General features: G+C 41.2%; 1 protein-coding gene across 1 annotated transcript in view; it reads left to right on the top strand.

The window, feature by feature from the left end:
* The window catches only part of ADAMTS9 (ADAM metallopeptidase with thrombospondin type 1 motif 9), a 181,957-nt gene that overhangs the window by 155,699 nt on the left and 11,874 nt on the right, over positions 1–14,384 (top strand). Inside the window, exons 32-37 of the mRNA XM_051980189.1 lie at positions 3,312–3,506; positions 5,635–5,767; positions 7,644–7,738; positions 8,227–8,321; positions 8,414–8,547; positions 10,622–10,713. Of these exons, the coding sequence (XP_051836149.1) occupies positions 3,312–3,506; positions 5,635–5,767; positions 7,644–7,738; positions 8,227–8,321; positions 8,414–8,547; positions 10,622–10,713 (744 nt within the window). The remainder of the gene's footprint in view (positions 1–3,311; positions 3,507–5,634; positions 5,768–7,643; positions 7,739–8,226; positions 8,322–8,413; positions 8,548–10,621; positions 10,714–14,384) is intronic.

Raw genomic sequence — 14,384 nt, 5'->3', positions numbered from 1 at the left:
ATTATTCTCATTTAATAGATAGAATAACTGAGGCTTGTAGCAATTAGATGACTTCAAGATTATTTATTTGCCAGATCTACCTTCCTCTACATCTCCATTCTGGATGTTTCCTTGCGTCTTTCTTCACTGTTAGAGTGATTTTTACATCCCATGTGATCATTTTTACTCACCCTCTCCCCCCCCCCCACTTTGTTGGTGAGGGTTGATGAGAAAAGTTATAAAAATAATCAGCAAAGTTTTTCATAGAAGAGAACTGGGACTGGTACCATCATCGGGAATGGGTTTCACTTTGCTCAATAAGGCTAGATGAAATATTCAGGAAATATCTAAGCTTTTTCTTGTCTTCTTCTTTTCACCAAGTCTGGAGATTCATCAGTAAAGAGGTTTTGTGTAATTGTGGAGCTAGCTGTCTGTCCCTGGGGGTTGTTCCTCATACTTCCCTCTGCAGGTTCACCGAGGAGCCTCATCAGTCAGCAGTGGTCCATTAGTCAGGACTAGAATGATGTCTCTCTAAACCTTGGTCAAAGAGAAGAATTAAGGCAATTAGAAAGAGAATTAAGGCAAAATTGTCTCTGATCCCCAAATCCTCTGGATGGCTGTGTAAAACCTCCAACTTGCCTTTTCGTCAGTAAACAAAGCTTTAGTTTTATCTGTGGGAGCACAAGTGGCAATTAGGAACATCCCTGTTCCTGAATGGCTACCAAGGCTTACGTAAACCATCTAAGTCTCAACACCTGGCATCCTGCCTCAACAGTGTGAGAGAAAGAACACTAGATTGGCTTTCTGAAAAATCAGGATAATAGTGCTTACCTCATGGGGTCATCCTGAGGGGCAAATGAGATCACAAAATCGGAGAATTAGAGGCTTTTAAGCAGCCATCTAGTTCCAACCCATACCCAAAAAGAATGTCTACTCTATCTGATGAGTGATGATCCCACCTCCGCTTAAGTATATATTAAAGAAGTTTAGAAAATATATTCATTGAAATACTTTAGAAGCCTTAAAATATGTCCTAAATGCTAGTTGTTTTATATAACATATAATTTTGGTCAACAAATCAAGAAAGAGATCCTAAAATCAATCCACATAGGGCAAGAACCCTTAGCCATTCTGGTTTTGCTCCTCTAAATCTCAACTTAAAGATGTCCTTCCTAAAATGTACTGTCCAGAACTGAACATAATATTCTAGATGTGGTCTCACAGGGCAGAATCCAGCAGTTAATGTGAATCCTAATCCTGTTATTCTTCATACAGCCAAAACTTTTCTTTTATTGATCTCTACCCAATTCCACCTTATTTAGAATCAGGAAATCTGGCTTTAAAGCCTATCTCTGCTGCTAACTCATTTTGTCCCTTTAGCAAGTGCTTTTTATTGATTTCTGTGGACTTCAGTTTCCTTATCTGTAAAATGTGGGGCTTGGAATAGAGAGTCTCTGAGATCTCTTCCAGCTGAAAATTCTTGCTGCTTTTTCAGGCCAGTTTCCTCATCGCTAAAAAATGAAGGCGATCACCTAGATGGTCACTGGTCCCTGTCACGTTGTATGGTTTGAGGAGTCCAGTTACTAGAACCGCTGGCCTGAGGTGCTAGATATTGGACCATGTGGGATTTAACAAGCTCTGCCTCTGCAGTCTACTTTCCCTGCACTTTGCTGCCATCCAGGGGAAACTATGAGTGATGCTTCTGTATCTAAAACACTTGAGCTTTAAGATAACTTTGTTTCCAGCCCCAAATACATATTACACAAATGCATACAAATGTTACTTATGTACATATTGCATACCTGTATGTACACATACATGCAAGACAATCTCACATAAACACACATATATTCATATCTATAGACACATATGGATATATACACATGTATACATATATACACATGTGTGAATATCTCATCTACATAGACATACTGGTATAAACCCATGTATACATATTCACATGCATACACACATATACACTAATGTGTACACAAACACACACACACACACACACACAAAACCACCACCATTTCAAGCAGTCAGCATCCTCAGCCTTGCAATTAGCAGATACTGAGTGAAATGTCTCTCCTGGTTTCCTAGGAAGCCATTTGTTGAATTAAACAATGGCTGGTATTTATTTAGCACCTTATGTATAGTATCTCATTTGACCCACAAATAGGAGGCATAATACCATTAGAATGGAAACTTCTTGGGGACCTATTTGTCCTTTGTAACCCTAGACCTTAATGAAGGGTCTAGGGGAATTATGAATAAATAGGCCGGGCAAGTTAGGAATAAATAGATGAGTGAGTAAATGAGCGAAAAGGTGTTTATTAGAACTTAGTAGAAGCAAAACACTGAGCTAGGTTCTGAGGATACAAATGGACATCTAAGTTGGTTCCTGTTTTCATGGAGTTCAGTCTGATGTGAGCTTGTTAATTAATTGATCCCCATTTGGCAGATGAGGAAATTGAAGCCTCAAAGAGGATGTCATTCAAGGTCACATAACTAATAAATGGGGAAGGAAAGAAAGGGTGGAAGTGAAGGAGAGAGAAAGGAAGGAAGGAAGGAGGGAAGGAAAGTGAGGGATGAGAAAGGAGGGAAGGGAGAAAGGAAGGAAGGAAGGTGAGGGAGGGAGGAAAGAAGGAACCAAAGAAGGAGGATGTGAAGGAAGGAAGAGAGGGAGGAGAGGCAGTGAGTGAGGGAAGAAAGAAGGAAATGAGGAAAGAATGGAGGGAGGAAGGATGGAAGGGAGGAAGGTGAGGAAAGGATGATGGAAGGAAGGAAGGTAAGGAAAGCAGGAAGGAAAGAATAAAGGAAGGAGGGGAGGAGGTTGGGAAGGAAGGAAAGAAGAGAAGAGAGAGCAAAGGAGGGAGGAAATAAACAGTAAATGGAGAGAAGAAGGAGGGATCCTTAATTAAACAACTGATTAAGCTGAATAAAATAGACCAGAGAAGACCCTAATTCCTAAATTGTTTGCTTCTTTTAAAATTCTCCTCCACTATGATTACAACTGTGCTGACCTGGACCATAGTAGACCCCAAAATGCCTGTGGATTGACCATTTGATTTATTCCCGGGGATGTCTGAGGAGGCTTGGAGAGACGGCTTCTCTCCTCCTCCGAGAGTGGAGTCTGTGACTCCCCCCAAGTGGGGGATCCAGGTCACTGCTGACAGTGAATCCATCCAAGCAAATGCATGAACTTGCTAGTCTCCTGGGTGCCCAGAGCAAACAAAGTGAAGGCTCTGGGATCACCAGGTCAGTGGCAGTGGTGAGGTTAGATGCCCATTGGGAGCTGCTCTGGGTCATTTCTTGAACCTTTCTCTCCACAGTGCTCGGTGACCTGTGGCAAGGGTTATAAACAAAGGCTAGTTTCATGTAGTGAGATCTACACCGGGAAAGATCATTACGAATACGGCTACCAGAACACCATCAACTGCCCGGGTACCCAGCCTCCCAGCATCCATCCCTGCTTCTTGCGGGAGTGCCCTGTCTCGGCCACCTGGCGAGTTGGAAATTGGGGAAGCGTAAGTAGATGATTGAGTGATGTTTCTCTGATAAATGGATGTGGAAGGAGCTCTGGGGGGGCCAGGCAGCCAATCTCTTCTCAGCATCGCTCCCATTAACACGTCCGAGGGTGACCTCCTTCGACAGCAAGGGCTGTAAGGTTGGAATGAACTGGCGAGAGAAGACTGACACCGTCCCAGCCTTCCCAAAATGCTCTTTCACTCTCCCCACCTGGCTTCTTCTACTGATGTACTTAGGAGAAAGACATCAAAGAACAGCAATAATAAGAAAATTCTGGGGGAGTTTTAAAGTGGCCCCGAGGCATTGCCTGTGACTATTCCATCACGGCAATGGGCCTAACTCCAAAACTCCCTTTGTCCATTTTAGATTTGTGAGGACCTGGGTAGAAGTGGGGGAAAAGGAGGGGGAATGGAGGGAGCAGAGAAGGGGGTGGGGAGAGAAGTACAGGATGAAGGTGATTTCTGAGGGAACACAAAGGCAAGACTTTCCGCTTGCTTCTCTTTTCTTAATGTATTGTTTGATCTGGTCTTAAAGATGTTTCTTCTGTGCTTAAAAGCTTATCGATAAATAGAGCACTCTGAATTTGATTTTGGGGCTTGATGATATTTATTCCTCTGACTATGAGCACAAATTACCAAGCATGGGAAGAAGGTGACTTAGTGACAGGATCATACCAGCTTTGGAGTCAAGAAGCTGAAGAGTTCATGTTCTGGCTCCAAAGGAGATTGGCTGTGGGATCCTGGTCAAGTCACGTAGGGTCTCAGTGTCTCAGGACTTTCGGATATAGAGAAGCTGAATATTGGATACTAGCTAAATCAAACCCACATCCAAAAGGGAATTCAAGCCGGTCACAGGGAGGTTGGCTTCTGGAGTCTCGGGACTTGTGGCCATTTCTCCATCCTCTTTTTCCAATTATTGTGCCCCAAACTCCATCATTAGAGATGCATTGCTTTTAGCCTATGGAGGACCTGAGGCAAAAGTCAAGGGGGTGCCCTCTTACTTTCTCCATTCTCCTGATATTCCTGGTGGCTTCTATCCTAAAACCACCCTGCCCCCCACACTAGCCTGTATTCCAAGTTCATTGGACTTTGCCCTCAGCTAGTGATGGTCAGAAGGGAACCTGATCCCATGCAAGGTGGATTGTGTCCATCCCCCAGATACTGGCATTTTGATATGGGATTTCAGACTGAACCATGTTAGGTTCTTCTCTAAACCATTTTCTATTAAATGCCTTAGAAAGGTATCCTTAAACACTAAGATCATGTTATATTGGTGTAAAGACCCACAGAAAATGGAAGGACTTTTCTAGCCATCTTGTGGATACGATTTTAGGAAAGTTTTAGTAGGGTAGGGCAATGAGGGTTTTGTCCCAGTGTACCAAAAGCTATAGGCACTATGGCATTTGCAGAGTACTTTAAGATGTGCAAAATACATGCTATCTTATTTGATCCTCCCACCAACCCTGTGAGATAGGTTGCTATGATTATCCTCATTTTACTGATGGGTAAACTGAGGATGAGAGAAGTTTGATAAGTTACATAGGGTCATCCAGCTAATAAGCATCTAAAGCAAGATTTGAATTTATGTTTTCCTGACTTCAGGTGCAATATGCTATCCAATATTCCACCTAACTTCCCCAAAATATAACGAGTAAATTCTTTCCTCAACTAAGAACAGGTCTATTAATTAATTAATTACCAGCCCCACTTAGCTGAATTGATATTAGTTCTTTTTTTTAATTATTTTATGTCATAGATGTTTTGAAGGCAAGTTTTAGACTATATTACTCCCCTGGTCTCTCTAGGAAACAAAGTGCTTGGTTATGGTTCTGAACTTGAAGAAAAGGCATTTAGATTAATTGGGAAACTAGATGTCCATGGGCAAGAGCATGGGGATTTCCCAGTTGTCAATCTGCTCTTGTTCTCTGAATATCCCTTGGGGAATGAGGGGGCTCATGCCCTTTGGGATGCGGTCTATTCTTAACTTCAGGGTATTTACTTCTCTGGCACATCTAGGGATGATTTACTGGGTAGGGGTGCTTTCCAGTTCTGCCAGCTCATCTCACTGGGGTAGGAGGAAAGGGGGAGCCCCTCAAGGCTGCCCGGCTGACCAAGGTTTGATTTCTAGTGCTCGGTGACTTGTGGAGCTGGCGTGATGCATCGCTCAGTGCAGTGCTTAACAAATGATGACCAGCCAAGCAGTCTATGCTCCATCGACTTAAAACCTGAAGAAAGAAGAACCTGCCACAATAGCCACAACTGTAAGTTTGCCAGCTGGAATAGATTGTTCTTTGTCGAGTGAAATAGCTTTCTTTCACCCCCACCTCCTTTGGGCTTGTCAGGACGTTGACTTCTTAGAAATTACACCATCCACTAAAATATTTTCAGGTGGGTAGTGTCATTTGTCCTGCAAATAAATAAAGCCATGACTTTTTCCATGAAGACTCCCGGCAGTCTCCACTTACCAATATTCTATCCATCAATTAGCCAATCAATAAATAAGTCCCTACTATGTGCCAGGCACTGTAATAGGTACTAGCAATATGAAGACAAATAATAGATAACCTGTACTCTCAAAGAGCTTCAGATCGCCTTATGTTGATTATTTGTTTGTCAGGGAGAGGGGGAAGAAAGGGAAAGAGCAACTGAGGCGCCATGTTGCTTTTTCCAAAATTCTGTGGAATATAGTGCCCAGATATAACTGCTATTTACACCAATTATATAGGAACAACCACCTCCAAAAAAGTTTCATAGAGTTTAATCTTAAGTAAATTTCTTTGGTCATTCAGAAGCAAAGATACTTCCTTCATCCACCCTCTTCATATCAAGATTCCCTAGAAGCTTTCTCCTAGTGGGTCTTGATTTACTTGGACTCTTGGCTAAATTCTTTGCCTTTTCAGAATCTCTCACTCTTCTTCACCTCAGGATTTTCCTCTGTGGCTTTTGCCTCACCTGGTTACCTTCACCCTTTTTCCCAGGAGTGTGCGTGTGTCTGTGTGTCTGTGTGTGTTCGTGTGTTCTGTCATCTCATGTTCCTTGCTAGCCAAAGGTTCCATGACATCTTCAATCTACTTAATGGATTTTTTCAGTGGCAACCAATGTGGTCATTTCCTGCCTGCCTCAGAACAGATGGGAGAGGAAGGAAACAAAATTGATTAAATACCTACTATGTGCTAGACATTGTATTGAACATAACTCCTGAGAGAAGTGTTCCACGAACCTGTGTTTGATTTTGACTTCCTATTCCCCAGTGCCTAGGATTGTGCCTTGCATGTAGTAGCTGATTAATAATGTTTGCTGAATTTAACTGAATAGTTAAACTTTCAATGAGAGAGGAACATTTTCCCTTGCAGAGAAGGAAGTGTAAAATTAAATCTTTCCATGCTACTAGTTGGATCATATTTTACTTTCAAATGAAATAGGAAAATATAGCCTAAATGATATTGACTGTGGGATATCAGCCTTGTATAAGAATTAGTGATATACTTAAATCACTTGCCTTCTCTATTATCTTCTAAACTTCTTGAGATCAGGGACCCAGCGTCCTGACACAGGGAAAGGAGTTCTGGCTTTGAAGTTGGAAGCCCTGGGTTCAGATCTCCATCCTGAGACTCAGCATCTCTATGCTTGCTCTACTCTCTTTGGACATCAGTGTCTTCCTCTGTAAAATGAATAAACTGGAATGGCTGATCTGTTCCCCCCCAAAAAAAATCGATCATGATATTGTTGTTGTATATTTACCTCTACCTCATATAGTACATCGCACAATAAATATTTGTCAAATTGGGATAAATAGACAGGCTAATTGGTTCAGTGGAAGGAACGTTAGGTTTGGAGTCACATAACTAGGGCAAAACTTACTTTGCTACTTTGAACCTAATGAACCTTGGGTAGATAACACCACATTCTTGGGCCTGTGTTTTCTCTTCTACAAAAGAAATAGGCTGAATTAGATGATTCTGAGGTCCCCATCTTCTATGGATGGATGGATGGATGGATGGATGAATGGGTGGGTGAAGGGATGGATAGATAGATGGATGGATGGTTGGATGAATGAATGAATGAATGACAAAAGCTTTTATTAAGGGCTTACTATGTACAAAGTAATCTATGAACATTATAATTTTCCTCCCCCAGGTGAGTTGCCCAGAAACTGTAAAGAGATGAAAAGGCTGAAAGGCGTCATTGAAGATGGGGAGTATTATCTCACAATCACTGGAAGGATTCTCAAGGTGAATTTCAAGCTATTGATAAAATATTTCACCTTCTTTAATTTTTTCTAGTTGTTTATTTGCCCTTTTTGATTTTGGATTGAGGTACATTTCCCTCAATTGTGACAGTTTCAGGGGTATACATGTGTAGGAGAGAGGAGGAGGAGAGAGAAGATTGGAGAAAGAGAGATGGAAAGAAAGGAAGAATGAGAGAGCGAGGGAGAAAGAGAGAGACACAGAGAGGGGGGAAGGAGGGAGGAGAGGGAGTAAAGAGAAAGAAGAAGGAGGAAGAAGAGGGAGGAGGAAGAAGAAAAGAAGAAAAAAAGGAGGAGGAGGAAAAAGAGAGATAGGAGAGAGGGAGAGAGAGAAAAAGAGACAAAGATAAATCAACAGCAAAACACATCATTTGCTATGTGCTAAACACCCTGCTAAATTCTGTGGGGGCTACATATCAAAGCCAGCCAGACAAGGCCTGCCCTCAAGGAGCTGCCATTCTGTCTGTCTTCCAGGTCTTCTGTGCTGGCATGCAGTCCGACAAGCCCAAAGAATACATTACCCTTGTCAGTAGTGACTCCGAAAACTTCTCAGAGGTTTACGGGCACAGGTGAGTGAAGCATGGACCCCTGCCTCCAGATTCTACAAAGTGTATGCAGAAAATTTCCCCCAATTAATAGAAAAAAATATCTTTGGCTTTAGGCTCCACAATCCCACCGAATGCCCTTACAATGGGAGCCGGCGAGAAGATTGCCACTGTCGGAAAGATTACACGGCAGCTGGGTTTTCCTCCTTCCGCAAAGTCAGGCTGGATCTGACCACTATGCAAATAATAAGTGAGTTACTGTGGGGGGATAGCGGAGAGTGTAGGGTGAGGGTGGAAGGGCCGGGAGAGATCAAAATGCTCTTTTTTCACATTCATTAAGACAATATGGTGGAGAGTCTTGCTTGGAATCAGGAAGAAATGAGTTCAAGTTCTTCTGATATTTATTGTGACTCTGGGCAAGTCACTTAAATCTGTTGATTTGTTTCCTCATCAGACGGAAACAACAAATCACTCTGGTATCTTTGCCAAGAAAATCCCAAACGGGATCTCAGAGAGTCAGACACAACTTAAAATGATTGAACAAATCTCTGTACAACTTGTTTCTCCCCTATAAGATAAAAGATGCTTAAGAGCCAGGCCTGTTTTATCTTTATCTTTCTATCCCTGTTGCCTAGCACAGGGCCTGGCACATAGTGATTGAGTACATAATTAATAGATATGGTCCATCGAAGTGTACTCCTAGATGGTTGCTCTCTGCATTAATGAAGAGCATTTCCCTCTTAAGGAGTTCCTTACACTGCTCCCCCCTCCCCCCACTCACAGATCTTTCTTTATTTGCCTATTAGTCACTTTACAAGAAAGGAAATAGAATTATGATTTTTCACCTAGCTTGTCCATAAGAGATTTAACTCTAACCAGCACTGTCTTTGGTTAGTTTTTCAGCCATCCAGGAATATTAATCAAAGGAACAGCTGAGGGCAGCAAAAAGACCTAAACATGTTGCAGTGAATAGAGGAAAAACAGAATCATGAATAATTAATTTTTCCTCATTATATCTGATAGAGTATATTGGATTACTTTGCCCTTGAGGTAGACTGAACTTGATTTGCCCTCAAGATTTAAAAAAAAAAAAAAAAGGTATCATCCAGACTCCTCCTGACTTCAAGAAGCTGGTATTGCAATCTTTGTATTGGCAGAAAGAAAAAGAAAGAAACAGAGAAGCAGAGATAGAGAGATGTAAAGAGAGAGACAGAGATAGAGAAGGGAAAATGAGAGGTAAAAGAGAAAAAAAGAAAAAAGAAAATTGGATATAAGGGAAGATTAAAAAAGAGAAAAGAAGAGTAAAAAAAAAGAGAAGGAAAGAAAAGAAAGTTAAGAGCAAGGAAGAGAAGTAAAGAAAAAAGAAGGAAGAAAAAAGAGAAAATAAAAGAGAGAAAGTGAAGAAAGAGACGGTGATAAAGGAAGAGGAAAGAAAAGAAAACAGGAAAGAAAGAAGCAAAGAACTCTTAACATTTTGCCTTCAGAGAATTCATGCAACCATGTTTCACATCTGTACAGATGTTTCTTCTTTTTGAAGTATGACATGGTTTTCCATTGGTGCTGGGCACCTAAAGCTGTTTGAGTGTCTTTTCTGGTGACCCATGGGAATAATCAGGCAGAGAGGGGGAGGAAACTGTGCCCAAATGGAACTGTGCTCCTGGATTGTCTCAAGATGATTTTTCTTAGTCTGCCATGCTCAGGTTCAAAGCCAAGCTCAGAAACTCCAGCACAGATTCCTAGCACATCAGCCAGCTTGGAGTTGTCTTGTTTTGCTGACTGGAAGAAAACTTTCTAAGTTGCCATTAACAATTTCAAGATGCATAGTCTCATGGCCTTGTGTTTGGGCAGCTATCGCTGCTCATAAGTTTCTAGAGTAGGTTATGCATAAAAGAAAAACAAAAATCTCTTAAGTAGCTGGAAATCATTTTTCAGAGCTGCTGTTTTTTTCCCCTTTGCCCTAATTCTCATATATTTCCCTACTGTTCTGGGATTCCTGGAACATCCAATTATCTTCTGTTTAGATTGAGTACTTTGACAAATTTTTTGATGTAAGAATCAATGTTTTGGTTTATACATTGAGTTAAAAAAAAAAAAAAGTCAGTGCTAGGAGTTCACTGGCCCACCAAAGTAAACACACATCTGGAGGAGCTCAAATCACATGCTGAATCATTTCTTTTTCTCCCATTCTCCCCCCTGCTGCCCCTTGGTCTTTTGTTCTCTCTTGCACTTCTCTCCCCATCTCCTGCCAATTCCTTTTCCTTTTCATTTCTCCTTTGTTCCTCCAACTCAACTCTCTCCTTCTCCTGCCACTGAACCTCCCATAGCCACAGACTTGCAGTTTGCACGGACACACGATGGACGTCCCGTTCCTTTTGCCACTGCTGGAGATTGCTACAGTGCTGCAAAGTGCCCACAGGTATGTCCGAGCCCTCTTGCCCTGACTGCCAATATTAAAATGAAAAATAGAATCAAGACTCCACCATCCTGTAATCCAAAAGCCTCCCCAAGCTACCCTGGTGCTTTCTGACAGCCAGAACCATCTCTAGAGTTAGTGCATCAAGTCAATCGCCCCTTGGTCATCTGATTTGGAAGGCTTGGGATTCAGTTTTCAGGATGTGTGTGTGTGTGTGTGTGTGTGTAACTCAAGGGATATGACTCAGCCATTGCATCCACCAAAATCTAAAATCCCCATGGAGGGCTTCTCTTTGGTGCCACTTTATGATCCCTGACAAAGTAGCTCAACTAAAACCCTTGCTTTGTCTTTTAAAAAAAATTAGAACTTTCCTTGTTTCTTTCTTGGAAAAGATGTTGTTAAAATCTCTTTTGTGTCAACAAGACATAACAAACATGAGGTTATTGATCTCAACAAGAAATGGGGGTTGGAACAAGAAATGGAGGTTGGAGCTAGAACATGGCCTTCATATGCCTTGGGCCTTCAAAGAGTAGACTGCCTACAAGCCAAAGGTCCCTCTCCTACCCAAGATACCCAAAGACAAAAAATGTATTCTCCTTTTAACTTTCTTTCTCAGACCAATTTTAAATAAGTGTTGCCAAACACCCAAGGAGGGAGCTTTTTAGAGGAAAAATAAAAATAAAAATGACTTCATGGAAAATCAGGCCTTTCATAAGGAAACCAGGCCTACTGAGTGGAGAAACTTTCAAAGGGCAGGTTCTAGAATGTTTGGATAACTTCAGTATTCCGATGGTCTTTCCATTGATTTGGACCCTCAAGCATTCATAATGTGATTTTTTTTTCTTTTTGCTTCTATTGATAACAATAATAGCTACCTTTTAAGCATCATACACCTTTTCTTGTTTAACAATAATAATGACTAACATTTATGTATAAGGCAACTATTTGGTATACTCCCTATGTGTCTGGCCCTGGGCTAAATACTGGACATATAGAGCAAGCACAAACATAATCCTGCCCTCTGGAAGTTCATATTGTAATGGAGGAGTGAGACCACATGGACATAATTAGATACATAGAAAATATAGGGAGATGAAATGGAAACTCCTTCCTTGGAAAGGCCATGGGAGATCAGAAAGGCTTCTTGAAAAAGATAATCCCTAGTTTTAAAAAAAGAAAAATAGAAATGTTTCATGAATTTGTGGATAAAAGGTTCCTAGATTTAGAACTGAAGGGGACTTTACAGCATTTATAATCCAATCTTCTCATTTTACATATGAGGAAACTGAGTCATAACTAGAACTGATCCCACAGGTAGCAGGACTCAAACTAGGCCCCTGGATGCTAAATACAGCTTTCTTTCCACTGTATTTCACTGAGAGCTAAAGCTGGCGATTGTATCTGGGATGATCTTTGAAGCTCTTATTAACAATCCAGTGAAACTGAGCACAAATAAATCCTGGTGTTGGGGGATCTAAGCTTGCCATCAATTTGTGGCATGAAGACATTTGGGAAGGGACCCTTCCTGCTTGCACAGCCTGGCCAGTGATCAGATAGAGCGCATACTCTGGAGACGGTTCATAGCAGATGTGACCTCGTTTTAAAGAGCCATGGCTGGCCCGAGCCTGGGCCGCTCTCGCTGCCTTCTGCTGTGCTTCTGCATGTCCCTGATGTGGGTGACCCACTTTCAGCTGCCCTGGCCATTTAAAGACCTCAGCAGAATGCCAGAGGCTGACCCAAGCACTTGTAAAACAGATGCACTTGTAGACACAGTCTCCATGAACAGACAGGGAAGCAGAATCAGAGAGCCAGATCAGAACTGAGAAATTGTAGCGTCATTCTACAGAGAGAGAAATTGAGGCCCACAAAAGGATCATAAAGTACTGCTAGCCCAATTCCCTCATTTAGAAATGGCTTTTAGATCTGGAAAGGACCATCTAGCTCAGGGGATCTTAACTCAGGGCTGGTGAATTTGTTTCTTTGATATTTTTTTTTCCTAATTGATTCCAATGTAACCAGTTACCTTTATAAATCATATGTGTTTTATATATTTAACAACATGATTCTGAGAAGGGTCCCTAGGGTTCCCCAGACTATGCATGGAATCCATGATACACTAAAGGTGAAGAACTCCTGGTCTGGTCCTCATTGGCCTGGTGTAGTCATGGCAGCAAATAACTACAGTTTATGTGAAAGGATTACATGGAATCTGGGCTGGATCCTGGAGGTCAAACTCACAACCCAAAACCTTCTGAAGTGGCACCCAGACCACATGAAAAGAAATTGAACAAATGGAAAGACAAATCCAATAAAGCAATTACTCTATGGCCCCAGGGATCCTTATGGATGGATAAGCAGTCCCTATTTCTGCTTGAGTTGAATCTTGTAAACTAGATGGCCTATGAAGCCCCTTTTGGCTGTACATTGATGATAAAATCCAGCCAGAATATGAACTCAGATCCCCTGACTCTGGAGCACTTTTCACTACTTCATCCTACCTTGAGAATGAGATGAATTAAAATATATCACTTCAAATGAGTCAAACTTCCCGAGTTATTTTTACCTTCTGAATCCAATTCTCCCTGTGTAACAAGAGAACTGTTCGGTTCTGCAAACATATATTGTATCTAGGATATACTGCAATATATCTAATATATATAAAACTGCTTGCCATCTAGGGGAGGGGTGGAGGGAGGGAGGGGAAAAATCGGAACAGAAACGAGTGCAAGGGATAATGTTGTTAAAAAAAATGACCCTGGCATGGATTCTGTCAATATAGAGTTATTATTAAATAAAATTTTTTAAAAAATGAGTCAAGCTTATCTGGGCCTAAACTTTTTCCTCCCTATCTTTAAGAGGGTAAATGTCCTTGCTCCTTGATCCATAATATATCTACCAAATTCCACCCCCTTGATCTGGAGGATTTCTAAAGCAGGGTCCCCAATCTGCCAGTGGTGAGAAGCTCTCCTGGAAGGACAGTAAGCCTACTGGGTAACTTGAGCCCATTCAAGGTCATTGGCTTTTAGAAGGAAGTTACCAGTTCCTTTGGGTCATTTAGAACTGTCAGCATGGTAGGAGAGTTAGGCAAGGGGAAAACAGGCTAAGCTTCAAAATCTAGAAGGCTTTGTGCAGCAGATGGGATTTCAAACCCTGAATCAGAAAATGTTAGTTTAGATCTACTATGCTAGGACATAGCCTAGGACACTGGTTTGTAGCAAGAGGAAGAGAAATGTTCCTGCTGTCAAGATAATTAGTGACATCCTAGCAAGGAAAAAATGTGAATAAAAGAAACTTTTAATAGATAGATAGATAGATAGATAGATAGACAGACAGACAGATGGATGGATATATAGATAAGTAGGTAGATAAATAAATGATAGATGGATGGGTAGATAGATAACAGATAGACAGATGGATGGACAGATGGATAGACATATAGATAAGTAGGTAGATGAATAAATGATAAATTAATATATAGACTAATAGGTAGATAAATAAATGATAATAGATAAATAGATAGACAGATACATAATAGATAGATGGATATATAGATAAGTTGGTAGATACATAAATGATAGATGGACAGATAAATGAATATCTACATAAGTAGGGAGATAGATGATAAATGCACAGACAGATGGAGAGATGAATATATAGATAAGTAGGTAGATTAA

This window comes from Antechinus flavipes, chromosome 1 (genome assembly GCF_016432865.1).
Source record: "Antechinus flavipes isolate AdamAnt ecotype Samford, QLD, Australia chromosome 1, AdamAnt_v2, whole genome shotgun sequence".
Lineage (NCBI taxonomy): Eukaryota > Metazoa > Chordata > Mammalia > Dasyuromorphia > Dasyuridae > Antechinus > Antechinus flavipes.
Note: the sequence above shows the minus strand (reverse complement) of the source record. Positions and strands in the feature narration are given on the sequence as shown.